Below are 25,286 nucleotides of genomic sequence, written 5' to 3'. Positions count from 1 at the left end.
TACTAGCAGTGCCCTCACTTCACATTGTGCCCAGCTTACATTTTTTGCCATTTTTATAATAAGCTAAAACAAAAAATTGCCTTGCATCAATTTTGTACAGCCTTCCATGACCAAGCAGGAGCTGGAGGTCTCTATTCCAGGATCCAACAGTTATTCCAACCAGAAGGGCTGGATTCACTTGGATCCAAGCATAGGAGCCAACTTTTCAAAATTATTAGGGGTGCTAGGCCTAATGAAAATAAACCTTCCCTGGAAACATATAAGGAATTTTTTCAATATAGGGGGTGCTGAAGCACCCACAGAGTCGGCTCCCATGGATCCAAGTATAAATCCCACCAGAAGGGCTGGATCCATCCAGATCAAGCACTTATTCCCACTATAAGGCCTGGATCCAGTACTAAAACCCACCAGAAGGACTGGATCTAGCAGTAATTCCCACCAGAAGGGTTACGTTTAAATATGTTGAAGAGAATAATGTTCTTAAAAAATAGCCTCAGGGTTGGCGCAAGCTCACACCATGCTTCTGCTTAGTTTGAAGGCTAGCTCTGCCCCCTGTCTCTCAACACTAAAGTTGGATCTGGCGCCAAATCCAACTTTGCAATCAAGAAGAAATACAAATTGCAGACAAGGTAAACCTGACAGGGGGAAAGCAGAGCAGATACATGATCCAGGCTGATCAGGGCAGCTACAGCTTATCTGGGAGTGTCAGAGTTGTTTTTCTTAACATTAAAGTTTGAGCCTCCGGATTCTAATGTAATGTTAAAAAGATAAGAAAACATGTTCAGACAAGTGTAAGCATGAGGGGCAGAGCAGGGCAGCTACAGGGTAACATCTGATAAGTGCATAGGTAAAAGCCAGATTCCCCTTGCTCTCAGCTCCCATGAACCTTTATTGCCTTTATAAGGCTTTTACATGTTTACTGGATCTGGCTTTTACCTATTCACCATTGTAAACTAAGTGTCTTTTTGTTATTTTAACTATCTTGGGCCTAATGTCAGATAAGAAGGGATGAAATCCTATAGTCTGAGCAGGATCAGGGTTTTTATACAGTTTCTTAATAGGCTTTTCATGTATTTTTTAAAGGTAATAAAAGAAACAGTGTAACAACATCAAATACTATATCTAGATGGTTCTACAGTCTTGCAGTGCACACCTTGATTTTTAACACCAATTTTTAAACCCTCTTCCCCTATCCAGCCTTCCTTTATAATATCTCTTAACCCCCCCCCCCCCCCCTCCACCTCTCCTCATCCACCATGGAGAGTGTACAATCTGAACTCTTTCCAAAATACACAGAATGTGTCAACATTTGAACAACCCCATTCACAGGGTGTCCCCCTTGAAATGAAAACTCCATCTCAATTAGGGTCTTATAAAGAGCATGAAGAAATAAAGGGAGTCCATATCTTCTCCCATTTAGGTATAATGTGTCATTTGTTTGCCATTAGTCTGTCCATCATCTCACAAAAATATACCATAGCATATTCTACCATTTGCCCAGAGATGGATAGCATGGTTGCTTCCATGTCTTAACCACTGTCAATCTTCCTGCATTAAAGCATTGCTTAGCCAGCAGTTCTTGATCCCTATGGCGCCTAGGAATTGGCTTATTGAAAACAAAAATTGCAGGGTCCCATGGTATAATTTGCCCCAGCCAGCTCTCACTCTAGCCTGTAAAGTTCTCCAAAATGCTTTCACCGTATGGCAGGGGCACCAGATATGACCCATGGTAGTAGTATACCTCAATGGCTTTTGTCAAACCTAATTTGCATATTTTTGGCAGGTGCCCCCGCTGACTTCCAGTTGCGTCAGCAGTGGCACCTGTCAAAAACCTGGTCATGCAGTGGAGGTAGTGCATGCAAATCTCTCTCATTAATATTCATTGGGGGTATCCTGAAAACCTGACTGGCTGGGGTGCCTCCAGGACCAGGTTTGGGAACCACTGCCTTAAACAGTTTCTTTGTTTTTAATTCCGTTCAATCCCTCCTCCCCCACTTTTCAGCCTTCTGTTTTTTTCATAACACGTGGCATCATGCAGAAGTCTGTTCACCTTCTTTTTTCAGAAAAAAATCAAGACACAAAGCTGTTTTAAGATAATTTTCACAAGAAACCATAGGGGGTCTGGCTTGTCAGGCTTTCAATATATACTGACTTGTAAAACTCCTTTTTCTGAACAGCGCCACAAGAAGGCTCGACCCCAAATCCCTTTCCTCCTGAGCAACTTATACTCTTCAACCATATCATTCCTTCTGGCACATGCCATAAGAACATAAGAGTAGCCATAGTGGGTCAGACCAAACAGTGACCAAGCCAGGTCACAAGAACCTGGCAGAAACCCAAATCGTGGCAACACTCCATACTACAAATCCCAGGGCAAGCCGTTGCTTCCCATGTCTGTCTTAATAGCAGACTGTGGACTTTTCTCCAGGAATTTGTCCAAACCTTTTTTAAACCCAGATACACTAACCGCTATTACCACCTCCTCCAGGAAGCCTGGAGTTATAGAAGCCTACTCAGTTGGGGGATGTTTCTGGATAAACATGCCTATAAGGATTACGATTGGACAAATTAGAGGCTTCCCTCCTCTGTGACACCCTCCCATACCCCACCCCACCCCACCCCACCCCACCCCACCAACACTGCACATATTTTAGTATCACTGTCCAAAAGTTCAATTGTGACCAGATGTCCTGACATGTAAAGAAAAACAAAAGGCCCTGAATTTACAGTTTCATAAGAACACATGTAACTCTTCGTTAGTGGGGTTTTTTATTATTATTATTCATAAGAACCCACGACACTTCATTAGTTTGATTTTTTATTATTATGATATATGGTATATTAGCTACTACTGCCTTTTCATACATTATATTCAATGACCGTAGCCTGCGCAGGCCGTGATCTACATACACTTCTACGTGTTGTCTCTGTTCAACGTGTCCCAAAATCTGAAAAAGATATAAACATATTGAGAACTACAGACTTGAATACAATGGATATAATTTATATAATCTTGCTCCTTCAAATGGTTATCCATAGTATCTAGCTTTTCAAAAGGATTAGGTGCTGTTTTTACACTTTTGATGAGGTCTATGATGGTGTTAATAGTTTCATTAAAAAGCATCAGTATTTCCATTTTTTACCCAGCTATCAGAATGACACCTAGAATATTCTGCAGTCTCTCACAAAGCACCAGTAGTTTCTGCGCTTTTACATCAGGGTGCCATCCCAGGCATGTGTGTTAGCTTAGCCCCCACCTATCCAGCACACTACCCTGATAGTCTTTAGCCACAGCCAGAGACCAGCAGTGTTGTATAATGCAGTAAACTGCTATTCGTGTGAGCGAGTTGAAGACACTTTTCCAGTAAGGAGCGTGAATCCTTGGTTGCTTAATAAGACCAATATGGTACCACTATCTCATGTCTCAGATATCCTCAGGTCTATAGGCCAATTTGCAAAGTCTCTTTGTACCTCGAGCATTCTCAGGCATGTATTGACATCACCACAAGCAGTACACACATGCGATATTACCCAGCTGTGGCGCCACAGCATCTCTATACCCTTTGTCTTTCACCTACAACAGAATATTGACAGTATGTTAAAAGAAGTTCAAGAAAAAAAACAACCACAGGTATATACCCAGATTGTGACTCTGGGCAAGTCACTTAACCCTCCATTGCCCCATGTAAGCCGCATTGAGCCTGCCATGAGTGGGAAAGCGCAGGGTACAAATGTAATAAAAATAAAATAGATACTATTGGAGATTCTACATGGAATGTTGCTACTATTGGAGATTCTACATGGAATGTTGCTATTCCACTAGCTCAAAACAGTATATACTAATCCAGTTTCAAAGTCTGTCTAACCTCTTAATTAATAATCGCATAGATACTCCATCAAAGCATTTGAACAAATAATTATTTTTGAACCTCAGTGATGTAAATCGTCCTTTAAAGTATAGGATCGATTGAGCAGAACATCCAGTTCTTCATCGGTTCTTATTTCCTCCCTTTCTCATTTTCAAGTTATTCTATAAATAAATTTACTACAAAAACTTATCTTAGTTTAATGATTTTGTCGGACCCAGGGGATCAAACGTCCGACGTGCACGTTTCGCCCATAATAGGCTGTCTCAAGGACATTCCCCCCGTGCTTTTCTTAGCGTCAGCTAGGCAAAAGTTATTCAATAACTTTTGCCTAGCTGACGCTAAGAAAAGCACGGGGGGAATGTCCTTGAGACAGCCTATTATGGGCGAAACGTGCACGTCGGACGTTTGATCCCCTGGGTCCGACAAAATCATTAAACTAAGATAAGTTTTTGTAGTAAATTTATTTATAGAATAACTTGAAAATGAGAAAGGGAGGAAATAAGAACCGATGAAGAACTGGATGTTCTGCTCAATCGATCCTATACTTTAAAGGACGATTTACATCACTGAGGTTCAAAAATAATTATTTGTTCAAATGCTTTGATGGAGTATCTATGCGATTATTAATTAAGAGGTTAGACAGACTTTGAAACTGGATTAGTATATACTGTTTTGAGCTATAGAAAAAATCTGGTTTGAATATATATAAAATCATTTTTGCCGATTGATTAGTGTTATGCTATTCCACTAGCAACATTCCATGTAGAAGGCTGCGCGGCCACATTGGTGATCTGTAACGGCCGACTTCTACATGGAATAGCAGCATTCCATGTAGAATCTCAAATAGTAGCAGCAGTGGAGGAGTGGCCTAGTGGTTAGGGTGGTGGACTTTGGTCCTGGGGAACTGAGGAACTGAGTTCGATTCCCACTTCAGGCACAGGCAGCTCCTTGTGACTCTGGGCAAGTCACTTAACCCTCCATTGCCCCATGTAAGCCACATTGAGCCTGCCATGAGTGGGAAAGCGCGGGGTACAAATGTAACAAAAAAAACAAAACATAATTTGTCAGAAAAACACAAAACTACATTTATACCTGTGAAAGTGGGGGGAGACAACTCCTCTGTCTGGGTTAGAAAATCCATTTCAGTATCCTCAGCCACTTTATACATTTCTGCATCATCAATGGCATCTGTGAACGTCTCTTATCAAATCTGTGGCATTATCGGTCATGGGTGTGTTCTATGCGCTATCTAGGTCTTCTGTTAAACTTCTTGAGAATCAAACAGCTTTTGCCCACAAGGCAGTTCATCCAGCAAAGGACTCTCATTTCCCGGGGCAGCAACAGGTCATCCGGTACCATTGCAGTTATGCACTCGACGTTCTGGTCACTAACAATGTTTTATGATTCTGTCAGATCAATTACTGGTAGGTAGCCCTCAGCCTCTGTGTCAAGACATTTAAGAAAAAGATGCCCTCTCTTTAACAGCATGGGCTGTTTACCCATTCTGGCCCTTTGTATGTTAGGGGTTTCGTAGGGCTCCATGTTTAGCTGTTGTGTTTTTCTGATCCCCGTTAGATGGAAAGTATCTGGATGGTGTATTTCAAATGGTGGTAATGCTTTTGCCTTTTTATATCTGTCTTGTGTTATTGGGTTTTGTGCCTTTATGCCCCTTATGATCTTGCCTGCAGGTTTTTCACATACCTGGACTATACAATTAATTCACGAGACTTTGCCTAGCTTTGTCACGTTATTACGTTTTGCCCTTTTTTTACGTTTTAATTAATGTGACCTTGCCTACCAGGGCTGCTGAGAGATGGTAGTCTTCTTGGGCTAAAGAAACTCCTATGTTTTACATGACTTGATCTGTATTGATAAAAAACAGAGTATAAGGGTTTGCTCTGTCTTGTTCTTCTGAATGGGCCCGCTGAAAGGGAGATTAGGGAGGGGTGGCTGTGCACACTGCAATAGGGAGGACAGTAGGTTTGTTTGGCTGCAGAAAGGAGGGGGTAGATAAGGAGGGAGAGGAGGTATGAGGGGGTTAGGCACACTGCCATAGGGGAAGGGTGAGGGGGACACAGTAGGTTTGTTTCTTTTGTGCTGCATCCGTCCTGGCTGTTGTCTCAGAAAGATGTATAATGAGGAAGATGGACAAGAAAAAGCTCCAAAACAAATCTGGGTATTATTTGATAACATGTGCTCAGTTTTTTTTTTTTAAACATTTGTGTGTACAAAAAAAAAAGTAGATGATGTGCATAAATGAGGCTTTGTAAGCATGGACATAATGTCGTTTATTTATTGTGTACATAATGCCTTACCTCTACTTATTCAACATTTGGCCAGATTTAAGAAAACATATTGTTATACTGTGTGCTGTAATGGGATACTGCTACTAATGTCCTTCATTATTTCTGTAGTTTGTTTATCATTGGCTTTTTGCCGCCAGGTCCTCATGCCACGCCATGCCAATGTGCTGCGTGTGTCATCATTAAACCCAAGGAGGTTTAATAGACAGGAGTGGAAATGAGCATATCTAGTCCACTGTAAGCAAGGAAGCCAATTTGGTTAATCTGTCTCCACTCCCCCACGCAGCTGTCATCTCTAGCACACTCAAAACAAAGCAAGCAAACCTATGAGCTGCTGCATCCACATTGTCCTTCTTTATTGTTGGGCCATCTGTAACAAGTCTAAAGCTATTGTAATTGGATAGGCAGTGCCTTAAAAAGTGGAGGACAAAAGATTTATTTTTTAACTTATTGGACAGCTTTTTAATTTATTTTGAAAGTTTCCCATATGTAGATATAAATATCATGACATAACAATTGAATATCACAGAAACAACTTGAGAATATCCTGTTTCCTGATGGGTTCATCTTAACTGTTGTAATCTGCCTTGGGAAGCCTGGAGTTATAAAGGTGATGGAATATATTGAAATTAAATGGCATTAAACTCTCCTTTCATTGGGGCACATGGAATCACATCTTAATTTTTTTTTTTGTTACATTTGTACCCCGCGCTTTCCCACTCATGGCAGGCTCAATGCGGCTTACATGGGGCAATGGAGGGTTAAGTGACTTGCCCAGAGTCATTTTGTTTTGTAGAAGCTTACCTTTTAGATACACAAATAGATTATTCTGTTTGAACATGTTGCAGGGGCAAGTGCTTTTATAAGTCAAAATAAAAATAAATATTTTGTTTCATGCAGCTATCTTTTGTTTAAACATGAATGGGCTATAAGCCCCTAATGCAGTCCATCGGTTTTCTTATATTTTGTTCTTGTGGATGCAGCAGCTCATTGGTTTACTTGCTTTGTTTTGAGTGTACGGGGATGACGGCTGTGCGGAGAAGGGGACACTTGAATCCACCCGGCCGAGACCAATAGTCCGCGGCAAGTGGCAACTTCAAATAGGCAGCGGGACCGAAAAACAGTGGTACTTTTTAGGTCGTAACAACGGGACCCTGGAGATCTATCTTTTACCCAGACCCGTGTTAAACACATTGGTGAAAAAGAAATTAATCTCCCTAACACTATTTGCCTTTTAAGAATGTCTCAAAACATATGCCCCTTGGCCTTCACCCGCTCCCACAAAGCCTTGTACCTTGAATCTTTATTCCCAAAGCACTAAAACGCGAACAATCGATTACACAATAAGAAATGCGAACATGCCTCTCGGCCAGTGGTCGTAGAACGCGCAACCTACAGCCAAGGATAACAACGGAACTCCGGCGACTGGCTCGCAGTTTCCGTTCGGAACAGCTGAGCTCCCGGCGCCCTCAGCCACCCATCGGCAACATGGAGCCCTTGGGCTGGGAGTTCGAGGAGTCATTGTTTTCAGAAAGTGAGGACAAAAGTCCTCCGCCTGTTCTTGCCGCCGCCAACTCCTATACGGCTAAGGTCTGCGCGCCCCAGGTGAGTCGTCGTCGCCGAGTTACCCAAAGCGCGCGCGCTGAGGCCTGTGTGCAATAATCTTGCTGTGTGGGTGATGAATGATGTTTTCTTTCAGTCTGTGGTTTGCGCGCCGCCGCGAAGCAAATAGCAAAACAAAGCTTACATAGTAACATATACATAGTAACATGGTAGATGACGGCAGAAAAAAAAGACCTGCACGGTCCATCCAGTCTAACTTTGCAGTACGCCAGTTTATTTTGTACAAGGAGGTGGTTCAGGTTCACTTCTTTGACTTTTGTACGGTCTCCTCGCGCTTTTTGTTTTTGCTGTTGCACAATTGCACATGCAGACGCAGTAGTGTACGTGAGCTTTATAAGAACGCACATTGGTGCACGCCTACCACCACGATCTTAGCATTTCGCTGATACTGCACTGTCACTGACCGATGTAAGGAAAACGAAGGATTTTGGATTTAGCGGAGGCATTTTTTTTTTTCGGTTGTAGCTCAAGGCCAGTTAAGTATTTCCCTGTCCTTGGAGAGTTCACAATTTGCGTTTGTAGACGAGGCATCAGAAAATTAAATAACTTGCACAAGATCAAAATGTAGACCTCGATGCAGTAAGTGGATTAGAATGGCACAAATCCTTCCTTCTAACCCAACCCATGCACTAAACGAAAACAAAATTTAAAAAAAAAGCCTGTTTAATGGCTGGCTAAACATCATTGTTTTAGGGGGAGGAGCCAAAACCCACCCCTTTTGCTCTTCAATCCATTTTCTCCTCCATCTTCACCTTTAACTAAGTACCCATGTTTCTCCCACCATCCGTCAGGATCTGTCATAAGTGCATAAATGTTGCCATACCGGGGACAGACCAAAGGTCCATCAGGCCCAGCATCTTGTTTCCAACAGTGGCCCGCCGATCCAGGTGACAAGTACCTAGCAAGATTCCAAAACAGTACAATACATTTTATGCTGCTTATCCTAGAAATAAGCAGTGGATTTTCCCCAACTCAATTTAACAATGATCTATGGACTTTTCTTTTAGGAAGCTGGCCAGACCTTTTTTATAGCTCGCTAAGCTAACTGCCTTTACCACATTTTCTGGCAACGAATTCCAGAGCTTAATTACATGTTGAGTGAAGAAACATTCTTTCCAGTTCGTATTAAATGTACTACTTTGTAGCTTCATTGCATGCCCCCTAGTCCTAGTATTTTTGGAAAGAGTAAACAAATGATTCACGTCTACCCATTCCACTCCACTCATTTTATAAACCTCTATCATATCTCCCCTCAGCCGTCTTTTCTCCAAGCTGAAGAACCCTAGATGGTTCAGCCTTTCCTCATAGGGAAGTCGTCCCATCCCCTTTATCGTTTTCATTGCCCTTCTCTACCTTTTCTAATTTCACTATATCTTTTTTGAGATGCGGTGACCAGAATTGAACATAATATTTGAGGTGCAGTCGCACCATGAAGCGATACAAAGGCATTATAACATCCTCACTTTTGTTTTCCATTCCTTTTCTAATAATGCCTAACATTCTATTTTTTTCTTAACTGTCGCAGCACACTGAGCGGAGGGTTTCAACATATCATCATCGACGACTCCCGAGATCCCTTTCATGGTCAGTGACTCCTAACGTGGAATCTTGCATTATGTAGCTATAGTTCGGGTTCATCTTTCCCACATGCATCACTTTGCACTTGCTCACATTAAACGTCATCTGCCATTTAGACGCCCAGTCTCGTAAGGTCCTCTTGTAATTGTTTACAATCCTCTTGAGATTTAACAACTTTGAATAACTGTGTTGTCAGCAAATTTAGTCACCTCACTAGTTACTCCCATCTCTAGATCATTTATAAATATGTTAAAAAGCAGTGGTCCCAGCTCAGACCCCTGAGGAACCCCACTATCTACCCTTCTCCATTGAGAATACTGACCATTTAACCCTACTCTCTGTTTTCTATCCTTTAGCCGGTTTTTAATCTACAATAGGACAGTACCTCCTATCCCATGACTCTCCAATTTTTTCTGCAGTCTTTCATGAGGTACAAGCCTGTGATCCGACTCTTCTATCATGCCACAAGATTTGTTTGGATTACCCCGCTTGAAATATAACATCACTGGCTGTTAAATTTTGAGTCCAGTTTAAACTTCTTGTTCTCACCCATAAGGCTATTCACATTGGCTGTCCTCCTTATTTAGCATCTTTTATCACTCCTTATGCATCCTCTTATCTCCTACTCTCATCTAACACCATAAGTCTCCATACACCTTCAGTGGCTGGACTGGAGAGTACAAGACATTCAGCTTTTTTCTTTTTAGTACCTATGTTCTGGAATCGATTACCCTCTAGTATCCAATTGGAAGAGTCACTCCCAACATGTTAAAATTCCCTGAAAGCATAATTTTTTACTCAGGCCTTTGGTGGTGCCTAGTTACTCGGCAGGGGAGCAGACGGTGTGGTTATGTGCCTACAGTGTTTTTCCATTTTATCTTTCAATGATTTTTATTAAGGACGTAACCAATACAAATGTGAATAGAACAGACATTTTCAGAGAAAGAGTATAAAACCACAGTACAATGAATTCTTCCACATTTGTTTCCCCAGACATTATTATCAACTTTTCATTTTATATCCCACCTCCCCCCTCCCCTCATACTGGAGTCTGTTTTATTCAGATAAATTATCATATCTAACATCTGCAGCATATCTCAAACAAAGGTACTTAAACATCAATGAACTATCCAGCCTCTGTTTAGAAAGCAGTACTTTATAGATTTCTCTCCTACGTTACCAAACATCTATTAACTGACCTGATTGCTGCTAAAACGGTAAGCAGACATTATCAGTGGTCCATTGTCTGTAATAATCCCTCCATCCCCCCTCCCTCCCCCCTTCTCCTCCCTTCCCACCCTCCCCCCTCTGAGGTCTGATTAAAGGTCTGATGTCACTTCTGTGATGTACCAAAAGGTGTCGCTGGTGTCTCCTCTCTCCCCTTCAATCTGTGTATAATCCTCTTCCTGATGCTAGGCTGAAGGGTAGTCCAATAATGTTCCCACACCCTACAGAATGCGTTCCGCTCCTGCTGTGAGTAAGCTGCCTCAGTGAGTCCACAGAGTTCCAGGTGTAACTGTTCGGTCATTTTTGTTCTCCACAGCTCTTTTGTAGGCGCCTGAGTCTCTCTCCAGCAGAGCAAAATCACCTTTTTTCCTATTAACACTGTCCTTCTGAGAAAGCCTGTGCATCCCACAGGGATCGGTTTGGCGATAACATAAACGTCAAATAATAACAGCGGGGTTTCTCCTACTGTCCGCTTCCAGTAATGTCTGACCTCTGCCAAAACCCGCTTCCAAAAGGTTCTAATCTGTGCGCATTGCCAGAACATATGGCCCAAAGTCGCCTTTTCTTCTCCGCATTTGGGGCAATTTCCTGTTCCAAAACCTGCCTTTCGTGCTCTGGCTGGTGCGATGTAAGCCCGCGTGGCAAACTTATATTGCTGTTCCCATTGCCTTATGAATGCCGCCCTATGCAGCATGGATAGCAGGTAACCTTGTAACATATCAGCTGTGATCTCAACTTTTAGATCCCTCTTCCAATCCCGTGCCATTTTGCGATAGTCTATATCTTCTGTTGTGTCCAAAAGGTGTCTATGATGAAATCGCAGTGGCACCAAATTTTCCGATCCCAGAGTGAGTGCTGTTGATATCGTTTCCTGTACGTCTTCTGCCAGATTCATGGCTCCCAATGATTGTGCATAGTGCTTCACTTGTGCATAGGCATAAAAATCTGATGCAGTCAAACCAAATTCTCTTTGTAATTCTGCCAGTGGCTTTACCTGCCCTTCCTCATCCAGCAATTGAAATAGGTACCGAATCCCCTTCATCCTCCATGATTTAAAATGTTGCGCTGATGATCCATCTGGGAAATCTGGGTTAAGATTCAATGATAGAAAAGGAGTAGCCTCTGCCGCGAAGCCTTGTCTTCGACACAACCACCGCCACATTGCTCTTGCTGATCGCACAAAACAGTTCAAAGGTTGCTGCCCAGCGGGTCTTGTTTTTAAGGTGTGCATTAAGCAGCTGAGATGCACCTCCGGAGTCAATGATGCTTCCAGCTGGGTATTTGTAAACTGTTGGCTTCCTACTAGCCAATCACGAACATGTCTCATGGTGCAGGCAATTGTGAAGTATCTGATACTGAGTAATCCCATACCCCCATGTGTTTTAGGCTTACACAGTACATTCAACGCTATTCTGGGGCGTTTGTTATTCCCCAAAAACTTCCTTAAAACTTCATGTAATGTTTTCTCCTCCCTTCCCCGTAAATACAGTGGTAGCATCTGGAATCTGTACAGCCATTTTGGTGCTATCATCATGTTAAATAAGGCAATGCGCCCCGCTAGGGAAAGTGGACAAGAGCCCCAGATCCCTAAGAGGCGTTTAGTTTCCTCCAGCAGAGGCCGTACATTCCTTCTATACAATGTGGACAAATCTACCGGGATTTCCACCCCCAAATATTTAAGCTTCTCCTCCGCCCATTTAAAAGGAAAGGGGCCACTCCAGCTGGTCTGAACAGTGGAGGACATCGGCAGTGCCAAGGACTTTCCCAGATTTAATCTAAACCCCGATAACTTCCCATATTCCCCTATCTTCTCAAGTAGCCGCGCCACTGATGTCTGCGGGTCTTCCACCAGAAGCAATATGTCATCTGCATAAGCTAATAACTTCACCTCTCTTTTGCCCACCTTCATACCCCGGATTCCAGGCTCCGCGCGAATTTTACATAATAGGGGTTCCAATGATATCAAAAATAGTAATGGGGACAGAGGACATCCCTGTCTTGTTCCCCGCCTTATTAGGAATTCTTGAGTTCTAACCCCATTTACCAATAATTTAGCCCGTGGATCCACATAAAGCATCCTAACCGCTTGCAGAAACCAGCCCCTTATTCCCACCCATTGCAATGTCTCAAACATAAATGACCAGATTACCCTATCAAAAGCACGTTCCGCATCCAAACTAATCACTAGGCTTGTTGCAGTTCCCCCAGGTGCCGCTATCACAGCTGCCAGCAGCTTTCGGACATTTAACACTGAGTGCCTACCACGGACGAATCCCACTTGTTCCTCTCCTACTAACGTTGGAAGTACACTTGCTAGGCGTTCTGCTAATAACCTAGAAAGGATTTTAACATCCACATTAATTAGTGATATAGGCCTATAAGCAGCTGGGTCTGTGGAATCTCGTCCTGGTTTGGGGATTAAAGTGATTAGCGCTTCATTCGCGTATCTGGGGAGCCTTCCTGTTTCTATCGCCTCTTCAAACAGGCCTAGCAGGGGCCCCACTACTTGTTGTTTAAGCAATTTATAAAACTCACCCGAAAACCCATCGGGGCCGGGTGCTGAGTGCATTTTCAGGGCCTGTATTGCCTTCATCACTTTCTTTGCATCTAGTGGGGAGTCCAGAGACTCCATCTGGTCTCCCGTCAAATGTGGTATTTTAGACTGAGTTAAATATTCTTGAATCTTTCCCCGTAGCTCTTCCCCTGTCTGCTCCCCTGAATATACCTCCTCAAAATGTGTTCTAAAAATCTTCGCAATTTCCTCCGGGCTTGTGGTGCATGAATTAGGGCCACTGCGTATGCTAGTCACCACTAGCCTTCTGCGAGCTCCTTTAATCAGCCTAGCCATCATGCCTCCCGGGCGGTCTCCAAATCTATGGAGATGATATTTGCGGGCCACTGTGGCTCTCATAAACCTCTCCTGGAGCAGGCTATTTAACTCTGTCCGTGTTGCAATTAAGGACTCGAACAAGTCCTGTGTGGGATGAGCCGTGTACTTCCGTCTGGCCTGTTTTACCCTCCTCTCTGCCTGTACCACCCGCTGTGCTATTTGCCTATTCCTCCTTCCAATGTATGCCATCACCTCCCCCCGCATTACCGCTTTTGCAGTGGACCAGAAAAGGCCAGCATTATCTACGTGCTGTTTATTGTTCAAGTTATAATCTGCCCACTTGTCAGCAAGATATGCAGCAAACTCAGCGGAAGAATATAGGTATGCTGGAAAACGCCAACCTCCAGCCGCTCGGTAATATGGTTGGGCCTCTATTTCTATCCAAATCATAGCATGGTCTGATATTTCATCTGGGCCAATAGTTGCATTCGAAACCTGGGAAAACAGTTGTTGTGAGACGAGAATATAGTCTATGCGGGATTGGGTTCCGTGGGCCCGTGAGGTGTGTGTGTAATCTCGTTCTGTATCATGAAGTAGTCTCCACGGGTCCACCATCCCCAGCCCGCCACAAAAGGTCTCAAGCACGCCAGGTCCCAACGTCTCCCCTCTCGGTTGTCTGCCTGTCCTGTCTAATTCCGGCTCCATGACCTGGTTCATGTCTCCGGCAATAATTAGTGGGTCGGAGCCATATTTCTGGCATTTTGCAAAAAGGTCTGCAAAAAAGTTCTTTTCTCCTGACTGGGGTGCATAAACTGCTACAAGTAGCCTCGTCTGTCCCTGCCAATTTAATTGCACCCCTACGTAATGTCCCCCACTGTCCGCAAATAAAAATTTAGCTTTTATTGCTGCCGCTTTATGTACTAAAATCGCCACCCCTCCTCTTCTCCCCACTGCTGAGGAGCAAAAAACCTCTCCTACCCAGTGCCTTTGTAATTTCTGGTGTTCTATCTGAGATAACCTGGTTTCTTGTAGGCATGCAACTCCCACCTTATGCCGCTTTAAAGCACTTAAAATCTTTGCCCTTTTAACCGGGGATGTGATCCCACCTACATTCCAGGAGATCAGTCTAGTCCCCCCTCCTTGCAGATTAGCCATCTCCTCTGTGTGCAACATAGAACTTCAGTTTACATTCTATTCCCTTCCTCAGGGGACCCAGCCTCCCCCCTTGGAATATCCATCTCCATTTACACCTGATCTTTAAGTCCACCAGTCTCCCCCTCCGCTCAGTCCTTCTCCTCTTTAGAGATACTCAGCTTTCTAGTAGTACCTCCTTCAGCCTCTACCCCCCCTCTTTCCCTTCCCCCTTCCCTCCCCTTTCCTCTTTTAGGACTCCCCTCATCCCCCGTCTTCCCTTCTCCCCTCCCCTCTTTATCTACTCCCATTATCCTTAATGGGTATTGGGGTTTCCCGTGTCCCCGGGCCCCAGCTCTCCCTCCCCTCCGCCCTAGCTCTACATCCATTGTGGAATTCTTTTATTACTCAGTATCGGTCCCCAAAAACAAACCTTTTGCACTGCAGGTCTCCCTTCCTTAGTGCGCCTCAGCCGTTTGTCTGCTCAGTGTTTCCTTGCTGGTCTCTTGTCTCCAGCTCCATCACGAATCTCTGAGCTTCTTGAATATCCTCAAATTGCTTCCAACGGCCCTCATGTTTGATTTTTAATATTGCTGGGTAAATCAGCATAAATACCTGTTGGTTTTCATGTAATTTCTGGCACAGTGGGGTGAATTTTTTCCTTTTTTCCTGCAGTGCTGCTGAATAATCCTGAAAGATACGTATCTGCTGTCCCTCATACTGCAGCGTATTCCTTTTTTGGCGAAACCCTCTTAATATTTCTTCTTTGTGCACATAATTGTGTACTTTTACGATCACTGTTCGTGGGGTCTGCCTGCCTTCTTGCCTCCGACCTATGCGGTGAGCCCTTTCCAGGCATAGTTTCCCTGCATGGTCCGATAACGCGAACTCTTCTGCTAACCATTTTTCTAGTAAATCGGATAACAGTCGGTCATTTACTGACTCTGGCAGCCCCACTATGCGAAGGTTTCCCCGCCGTGACCTGTTTTCTAGGTCCTCTACTTTTGCTGACAGGGTTTCTAGTGTGGCGGCCATTTTTTTTTCTCTCTGCGTCGCGGGGCCTGCTGCATCTTCTACAGCGGAGACTCTTCTTTCTAGTTCTCCAGTTCGTTTTGCCGTGTCTGCTATGAGCATTTCCAGGTTGGTCACTTTCGTGTATAGTTTTTCTAGCTTCGGGTCTAGTGCGGTGTCCATTGCTTCCACGATCTGTTGCAATTGCTCCGTGGTGAACCGGGTTCCCCCGTTTGCAGGGCGTTCTTCTGCTATCGCGGTTGGCGCCTTTGTTTTTTCTTTTTCCTTTTTGCTCCCTCGGTTCGCCATTGTTTGCGTTGGCGAACTTAAATATTTGTCCATGAGGGGCTAAACTGTTCCTTCTATCGTCTTTTGGGGAGAGATGTAAGCTGAAGATCCTATTTTAAGGCAGTTTAGAGAGTCAGGGCCCAGGAGATCGCGGGACCATGTCTTCCTCTCTTCAGAGCATCACGTGACCCCCCTGTTTTTCCATTTTAAATATTAGCTTCTTTTATTGATTTATTTATTTATTTATTTACTTTGCTATTGATAATGGTGTTCTTTTCTTTCATTCTCTGAGGACAAGCAGACTTCTAATTCTGACAGACGGGTAACACTAGCCCGGGTTGCCGGTCCGGAGCTTGTTACAAGCTTAGAAAAAGTAAGTCTTTGAGCACAAGACATGCTCCATCATGCACGTGTGAGTTCCCTCCCGCCCACTGCAAGAGCGCGAGAACATAGTTCTCTTTTTTCCATGGTAAGGAAAGGACGTGTCTTTATCCACTCCACAGCTGGTTCGATTGGTCTTTTTTGTGTCTTCCTTTTTTTCTCCTTTTCTTAATATCTCTTTTAGGGTTTACCTTTTGTTTATCCTTCCCCATATTATTTTTCCTTTTTTCTAACTTTTCTTTGTTTTTACCGCGCTCGTTAGGCCACGTTTAGGCCTGCTGTGGTCAGGTTTTTCCCATTTTTTCTTTTTTGATGCTCTTCCTTTTGTTTAGCACCATTGAGTCATTTGATTTGGCCATGGCTGTTATTCCTTTCATGTCTTTGAAGGTTCCCAGTGTCTTTAAGCGCTGCACGTGGTGCAACAGGACCATCTCTGGCAAGGATACACATTCTTGATGTCACAGTTGGCCAGGGAGAAAAGATTTTTGGAGCCAGGTTTGAAGCCTCGACATTGGTGCCGGTGTCCTCGGCGTTGGCATTGGCATCTAGTGTTGCATCGGCATCAGGTGAGTCGGTCTATATAACTGCAAGACCCTTGCACACTAGAAGTGACTGTGCATCGTTCTCCACCTGCCTCGATGCCAGCTGCTATTCAGGCCCCCTGAGACCGATCAGCGTCGGACCTGACACCAAGGCAATGAGAGGACTCAGTCGGCCTTTTTGGCGCCAGGCATCGGAAGAAGCATAGGCATTGATCTTCCACAATGCATGGTGCCAGGAGCTCTGGGGCACCAAGGATTTCATCGGTTCCCGAGAAGAGTCAGCACTGGGAGGACCACTCCCCCTCTATACAGGAGGTTCCGATGCATGGATCTCCACACAGCCAGGACCAGGCACCACTTCAGCCCTGCAGATTCAGCAGCCTGCTTCTACACCAGCACCCCTGCCTTTCTTGATGTTAGCCCTCAATGAGTGCCTACAGGCCTTGCTTCCTGAGCTTTTGGCAAGGTTCTTGCAGAGTGCATCAGCGTCTGGGGTGCTTGCGCCAGCCATTCTTGCTACAGTCCCGCATGGTCATCAGCCTGCGATGAGGTCTCAGATGCCAGTGCCACTTGCGGTCTCAACAATTATTGCCACTCATGTTGGCACACCCTCAACATTGGTGGAGGAAGCTTTGCCAGAGTCGAGGCCAGAGCCGACACCTCAATGCCCCTCTTGGGGTCGTGGTACTTCTACATCGAGGCAGGCTCGGTCTCAGCCTTCCCATGAGGAAATCTTTGTCAGCAGACACTGTTGAGGAGCGCTCATAGGATACCAAAGAGGATCCATGGTACTTCTTGGAGAAGGAGTTTCATGGTATCTCATCTGATTCTTCCCCTTCACAGGAAAGAAGGAAGTTTCCACTTGAGGGCCTTTCCTTATGCTGTTTTGTAAAGGAGATGGCAGCTGCCTTCCCAATTCCTTGGGAAGTGGAGGATGAACCCAGGGCTAAGAGTTTGAAGTCCTGGACTATGATTCTCCTCCTAGAGAGGCTGTCACAGTCCCGCTTCATGAAGAACTGGGAGTCCCCTCTGTTGGTCCCTCTCCTCCCCAAGAAGATTGACATCATATACCGGATTCAGTCTTCCACTGGGTTTGATAGGCCCCAGTTGCCTCATCATTCCCTGATGGTGGAATCCACGCTTAAAAGGGCCAGGAGTCCTAGGGACTGTGCTTTGGTGCCCCATGGCAGAGAAGCTAGAACCCTGGATTCTTTTGGTACAATCGTACAAGCTCTACACAAGCCTGTAGTTGCAGTGCTTGGTGTACAGTATGTCTAATTTAGAAGACTCTCTCCTACCACAGCAGGCTGAATCTGTTTGCCAGCTGGTCAAACAGCAGAAGGCATGTCATAAGTTCTTGGCCAAAGAAGCCTACGGCACTATTGATGTGGCCTCTAGGATCTGTGCCCAGAGTATAGTGATGTGCAGACTCTCATGGCTGCCTGTCTCTGACTTGAACCCAGTGATCCAGCAGAGATTGGTGGATGCCACGTGTGGGTGGATAATCTTTTTGAAGAGAAGGTAGAGGAGTTTTCTGACCTCATCAAAAAGCACACTGATACCATTGATTCTGTCTCTCACCAGTCACCTTCTGCACCTGCTTCCTTCTCTAGGAGGTTTTTGGCAAGTTAAGGAGGAATACTTATTACTTGCAGAGGCATACATACACCCCTTCTTCTTTCCAGCTTCAACAGGCTAAGTCCCAGCACGCACATTCTCGTCAGCAGCATGTGCCTAAGGCCCAGGCGGCTCCCCAATCAAAGCAGGATCCGAGTTTTTGACTGGCTATAGCAAAGCATAGCCGCTGTAAAATTGACTTCTGGACGACTTGCCGGTTGGGGGGATGCTGAAGTTTTATCAAGAAAGGTGGCCCCTTGTAGCTTCCAACTGGGGTTCTTCAAATAGTCCTTCTCGGTTATGCCCTGCATTGACTTCAGAGACTACCAGATTGCCACCGAGAGCAAATCACTTCATCCCTCAGCACAGTCAGGTACTTGAAGAGGAACTCTCCACCCTTCTCAAGGCCCATGTGGTCAAACCCATTCCACCAGGGGAAGAAGGGAAGGGATTCTATTCCAGGTACTTTCTTGTGCAAAAGAAAACGGGGGATATGTCCCATCCTAGACCTGAGGGTCCTGAACAAATTCCTGGTCAAAGAGAAGTTCAGGATGGTTTCCCTGGGCATCCTGCTTCAGGAAAACAATTGGCTGTGCTGTCAGGACTTAAAGGATGCTTCTACTCATATCCCGATACTTCCAACTCACAGGAAGTATTTTTGATTTTGGCCAGAGACACGTCACTTCCAGTATTACATGTTGCCTTTTGGCCTCGTGTTGGCTCCCAGGGTTTTCACCAAGTGTCTTGGCAGTAGTCACAGTGTCGCTGGTGAAGAGCATGTCATGGGATGGGGCTCAGAAGTCCGTGCGGAGGACTATTCAGGTGTTAGAGCTGCTAGGGTTTGTTTCAAACTAACGCAAGTCCCATCTGCTCCCTGTTCAGTGATTGGAGTTCATTGGAGTCTTGCTGGATATTCTTCTGGCTCAGGCTTTTCATCCTGTGGTGTGGGCAGATGCTCTTGTTGCTCTTGCCACTCAGGTCCAAGCAGCTCAGCAGGTCACAGCTTGACAGATGTTGAGGTTGTAGGGTCACATGACCTCTACTGTTCATGTGACACCCATGGCACGTCTTCACATGTGAACTGCTCATTGGGCCCTAGCTTCCCAGTGGGGTCAGGCCGTGGGGAATCTAGAGGATGTCATCCGGGTCCCGCCAGAGCTGGTTCAGTCTCTACTCTGGTGGACAATTTGATCCAATTTGACTCTGGGACTCCCATTTCAAATTCCACAGCTCATGAAAGTGCTAATGACGGATGCATCTTGCCTAGGTGTGGAGTTTATTTAGATGGGCTTCACACTCAAGGTGCTTTGTCAGCCCAGGAAACAGATCTCCAAATCAATCTTCTGGAGCTCCAGGCAATATGGAACGCTCTAAAGGTTTTCAGTGATTGGCTAAACAACCAATTGTACTAATTCAAACAGACGATCAGGTTGCCCTCTAACAAGCACCTGATCATGCCCTCTGTGTCAGGAGGCCATCCGGTATTGGGCACACTAGCACGGAATACTCCTCAAGGCCACTTACCTGGCAGGAAAATTCAACAGCCTGGCCAACAGACTGAGCAGGGTCATGCAGCCTCCCGAGTGGTCCTTCAGCATGGGCGTTGCCCATGAGATCTTCCAAGCACGGAGCACCCCCTCGCTGGATCTCTTTGCCACTCAGTCAGTCACAGAGTCCCTCAGTTCTGCTCCAGGCCCATGACAGATTAGCGTCATATGCCTTTCTCCGTTGGGAGACAGGACTTCTGTATGCATATCCTCCCATTCTTCTGGTAGGAAAGACTTTGCTGAAACTCAAGCAAGACCGTGGGACCATGATGTTGATCACACCCTCTGGTTCCCTTTCTTCTGGAGTTATCCTCCAAAACTCCGTGGAGATTGGAGTGTTTTACGACTGTCATCATGCAGAACACGGGATCTGTTCTGCATCCCAAACTCCAGTCTCTGGTCCTCACAACCTAGATATTGGGAGCTTAGAATTTGCTTCCTTCATCTTCTTGAGGGTGTGTCCAGGGTCTTGCTGGCTTCCAGAAAAGATGCCACTAAGAGGTTTTACTCCTTTAAATGGAGGAGGTTTGCCAACTGATATGAGGTCAAAGCTCTAGATCCTATTTCCTGCGCTGCACAGACCCTGCTTGAATATCTTCTGCACATCTCTAATTGTGGTCTCAAGACCAACTCTCTAAGGTTTCACCTGAGTGCAATTAGTGCTTATCATCAACGTGTAGAGGGTAAGCCCATCTCTGGACATCCTCTAGTTGTTTGCTTCATGAGAGATTTGCTGTTGACAAAGCCCCTTCTCAAACCTCCATCTGTGTCATGGGACCTCAACGTCATTCTCACCTAACTGGTGAAAGCTCCTTTTGAGTCACTTGATACCTGTCATCTGAAGTACTTGACCTGGAAGGTCATATTTTTGGTGGCTATTCAGCTTGCAGGATCAATGAGCTTCAGGCCTTAGTGGTGAATGCACCTTATATGAAGTTTCATCATAGCAGAGTAGTCCTCCGCATGCACCCTAAGTTCTTTCCTAAAGTTGTGTTGGAGTTCCATCTGAACCAGTCAGTTGTCTTGCCAACATTCTTCCCAAAACTTCATGCTCATCTTGGCAAAAGCACACTGCACACTTTGGACTGCAAGCAAGCACTGGCCTTTTACATGGAACAGACTAGGCCCTACAGACAGTCCACCCAACTTTCTGTTTCTTTTGATCCCAATAGGATAGGGGTCGCAATTGGGAAATGCAACATTTCCTATTGGCTAGCAGATTGCATTTCTTTCACTTATGTCCAGGCTTGGCTGACCCTTGAGGGTCATGTCAGGCCTCACAGTGTCAAAGCCATGGCTGCGTCAGTAGCCCACTTGAGGTCAGCCTCCGTTGAAGAAATTTCCAAGGGTGCAACATATTCTTCAGTCCACCCATTCACATCTCATTACTGCCTTGAACAGGATACCCGATGTGACAATTGGTTTGGATAGACAGTGCTGCAGAATTTGTTTGGGGTCTAGAGTCCAACTTCACTCTCCCTAGGTCCATCTTTTTCTGTTCCAAGCTGCACTCTCAACCAGTTGTATATAGTTTCAGGTTAATTACTTTTTTGCCCTCGCCATTGCAAGGTCCAGTTAACCACTGGCTATTGATTTTGGTGAGTCTGGTAGCTAGGGATTCCCATTTATTAGAATTATAGGCCTGCTTGTCCTCGGAGAATGCAAAAGTACTTACCTGTAGCAGGTATTCTCTGAGTACAGCAGACCTTATATTCTCACATACTCTCCTACCTCCCCTTGGAGTTGTCTCCTTTTTATTATGCTTTATACTGTACTGCTTGGTCCTGCACTCTCACACGATGGAGCGTGTCTCACGCTCAAAGGCCTATTTTTTCTAAGTTTGTTACAAGCTCCAGACCAGCAACGTAGATCCGCATTACCCATTTGTGAGAATATAAGACCTGCTGGCCTTGGAGAATACCTGCTACAGGTAACTACCTTCGCTATGTGATTTTATTGTAAACTGCCTTGTTTTTATTGGTAAAGAAAGGGGTATATCAACCACAATAAACATAAACATAGTTTAATGTCGTTCTTGCATACCTGTGAACCAAACAGGATTCTTTTCCTGGCACCTGTAATAAAATATCATTTTTGTGTTTAACCCGTTGTGTGGCTTCATTTATCAAGGCTCTGGGCCCGCCCATATTCACATTACAAATCAATTTTACCATTTTGGTGTACTTCTTTGTTTTTGGTTGTGACCCATTCCCACTGATCCATTTAACTGATTAGATGGTCTACAGCAGTGGCGTAGCTACGTGGGGCCTGAGGGGGCCGGGGCCCCCGCAGATTCACCCCAGGACCCCCCTCCCGGCGAACCCGCCCCCGCCGCCGCCTACCTTTACTTTTGCTGGCGGGGGATCCCACTCCCCGCCAGCCGACGTCTTCTCAGTCCTTCCTGCACTTCAATTTGTTTGCTGACGTCCTGCACGTAATTATACGTGCAGGACGTCAGACTCAGAGAACAGTTCTGTTCTCTGAGTCTGACGTCCTGCACGTACAACGTGCAGGACGTCAGCAAACAAATTGAAGAGCGGGAAGCGACTAAGAAGAAGACATCGGCTGGCGGGGAGTGGGATCCCCCGCCAGCAAAAGTAAAGGTAGGCTGCAGCGGCGGCGGGTTCGCGGCGGGAGGGGGGGCGGCAATGTCGGCGGTGGGGGGGCGGCGCCGGGGGGAGGGCTAAAATGTGCCCCCTCCCCCCGGGCTCGGACCCCTCTCCCACGGAAGGCTGGCTACGCCCCATTCATCTTTGGCGTTGCATAATTGGCATTTGCTGTCATTTGAAATTTTTTCTCTCTTATATAACATTTGTTTGTAATGCTTTTTTTCTTGGCTAAGATCATTCCTTCACTTTTTTTTTTCATCCATTACCATAATAGCTTTTGTCATATTTTTCATCAATACCTTTTAAGTATTAGTTTGTCTTTCAAATTGTTGAACCTGCATTCTATTTCTTTTTATATTCTATTTTTGATTCTGATGTTTTCAGCAAATTTTCTTTGCAAGCTTCATTTAACATCGACTCTGCTTTTTGTAATACGATCATTCAGGTCATGCTTTTTTTTCTTCCGCAGTTTGCTTCACTTGTAACAGGCCTCTGCCCCCTTTGACTCTGGTTGTATCTATAATTTATCAATGTCACTTTGTGGGTGTAGGGCATGATTTATTTGTCATCAGTTTCCTGGTTCTTTGATCAAGTTTATCTAAATCAACTTGAGTCCAGTCTACAGTTTCAGCAGACTGTTTGATGACTGGAATTGCTCAAGTATTACTAGCTTTAATTACAGTACCTCCACTTCACTTAGACTTTAGAATTTTGTGAACATGTTTATCATTATTATTACTACTACTATTATATACTATGCCTTGGAGTTCATGGTCTAGTTACGAAAGAAAGGATTCACAGACAAAAACCAATAACAGACCCTAGCACTAAAACAGTGAGACTGTGAAGGAAAGATTAATTGATGAAGGGGCAGTTTTAATTAACTAATCTTAAAAAAGGAACTGGGAGCCCAATAGTCAGCCAGCAGCGGTCGGTACTTTTGCTGTCCGCTGCTAGCATTAAACACAGATATTCAATGTCGGGCCATATCCGGCCACCGGTGTTGAATATCCAGAAGGGTTTATGGCCGCTAAAAAGTTTTAACCGGTTAATTTGTTAATGGTTAAAGATAGGACTGCTTTTTATGCAGTCAGACTTAAGCGATAAACTTAATCTGGTTAGGTACTGGATATTGTGGAAAATATTCTACCTTAAAAATATATTTTAATAGGTTAGAAATTAGTAAGTATGACCACTTTCTGAATGTGTATTACTTCAGTGTTTAACTATAAAGAACAGAGTGATTGGAGTGTTAAGTGACCTAGGGACCTTTAGGAATAGAAGAACATTGTAAGTCATCTGTATCTTAATTTGGGAGCAATTTATGACTCCAATATATTATGGATAATCTGATGGTCAAGAGGTGAAGGAGACTATCACAGAGATGATAAACCTCAGTAAACTAACCTGTGCTCCTGTAATAATAAATCTTTGTATGTATTCTTTTGATCCTTTTGTGTTCAAGATGCCAAATATATAAGGAACTGGCCTCTCTCCAGAATTTAGAACATACCTGGTTTACCATTAAGCCTTGTATGTTCTCAAATATTGATATATCAATAAACAATTAAATTGAGCACAGGCTAGTGTTTTTTTATTTACAGTTCTACAATATCAGTGCCTAACTGGATAAGTTGCTAACTGTGAACAGGAGATAATCTGCTGGATATTTAGAGCCACAAAAACACTATTTAACCAGTCAGTGCAGGCCCGTGCCAAGGGTCTGTGCCGCCCCCCGCAGACGAAATGTTGGCGCGCCCCCCCCTCCCCCGCAGAAGAACAGTAGGCGATCCCCTCTCCCCCCCCTCCCCCCGTGAAGATGATCGCTGCGCGCCCTGGGGGCCTTTAAATCTTTTACTTGCAGTCGCAGCAGCGTCTGTGAAAACGGAGTGCTGCCGACGTCTCCCTTCCCTTCGCGCTCTTGGTTCCCTCAGTGTCCCGCCTTCTTCTGATGTCAGGGAAGGGAAGGGAGACGTCGGCAGCGCTCCATTTTCACAGACGCTGCTGCGACTGCAAGTAAAAGATTTAAAGACCTCGGCATCGCGGGGCGAGGGTAAGCACTGCGGCGGCGCCCTCCAGAGGTGAGCGCCCTCCTGCGGTGCTTACCCCGCTTACCGCATCGGCATGGGCCTGAGTCAGTGGTTGTTTCTGACTGGTTAAATAGCACTGAGTATCGAAGGTTGGGCATTTAGCAGTTTATAGAGAAAAATCAGCAGCAGAAGGGGTGGGGGGGGGGGTCAAGATGGGAAACAACATCAGAAAAATAAACATTTCACTCTTTAATCCTTTAATATAAGTGCAAGAATTTCAGAAAATCATGTAGGAAACACTAGTTGTATATTTCTGTATGTGTTGTGGGGGATGGAATAAAAATCTACTATGCAGGGTGTAGAAGGGGTTTCTGTGCATTTTCCATTCTAAATGCTCTGTTTTGCTGCTGATCTGCTTGGTTGTTTATTGCATCTTCTGAAATACCTTTGGATTAATCATAGTCTTACTTCTTTGCAGTGGTTTTGCAGGGAAATAAGGAGTGAGGATTATGCTGAGGTTCTGACGACTAAAAAATTCAGCGGGGATTTGGCATACAGACAACAAAATTTTAAGGTATTTTTTTAGTTTTATTTTTTCCATTTCATTTGTATCTGTGCAGGATTGTAGTACAAGATTTTGCTGCGCAGCCTAGGAGCTGGAAATGCATCTTATTCATAAGACCTTTTGTCAATTTTATTT

The 25,286-nt window shown here is 44.7% G+C and overlaps 1 protein-coding gene across 1 annotated transcript in view; it reads left to right on the top strand.

Moving 5' to 3' along the window:
- The first annotated feature begins 7,182 nt into the window (after nt 1-7,182).
- C1H8orf76 (chromosome 1 C8orf76 homolog) overlaps nt 7,183-25,286 on the top strand; it is a 44,634-nt gene continuing 26,530 nt past the window's right edge. Inside the window, exons 1-2 of the mRNA XM_030190210.1 lie at nt 7,183-7,777; nt 25,065-25,160. Of these exons, the coding sequence (XP_030046070.1) occupies nt 7,523-7,777; nt 25,065-25,160 (351 nt within the window). The 5' untranslated portion in view covers nt 7,183-7,522. The remainder of the gene's footprint in view (nt 7,778-25,064; nt 25,161-25,286) is intronic.

This window comes from Microcaecilia unicolor, chromosome 1 (assembly GCF_901765095.1).
Source record: "Microcaecilia unicolor chromosome 1, aMicUni1.1, whole genome shotgun sequence".
Lineage (NCBI taxonomy): Eukaryota > Metazoa > Chordata > Amphibia > Gymnophiona > Siphonopidae > Microcaecilia > Microcaecilia unicolor.
Note: the sequence above shows the minus strand (reverse complement) of the source record. Positions and strands in the feature narration are given on the sequence as shown.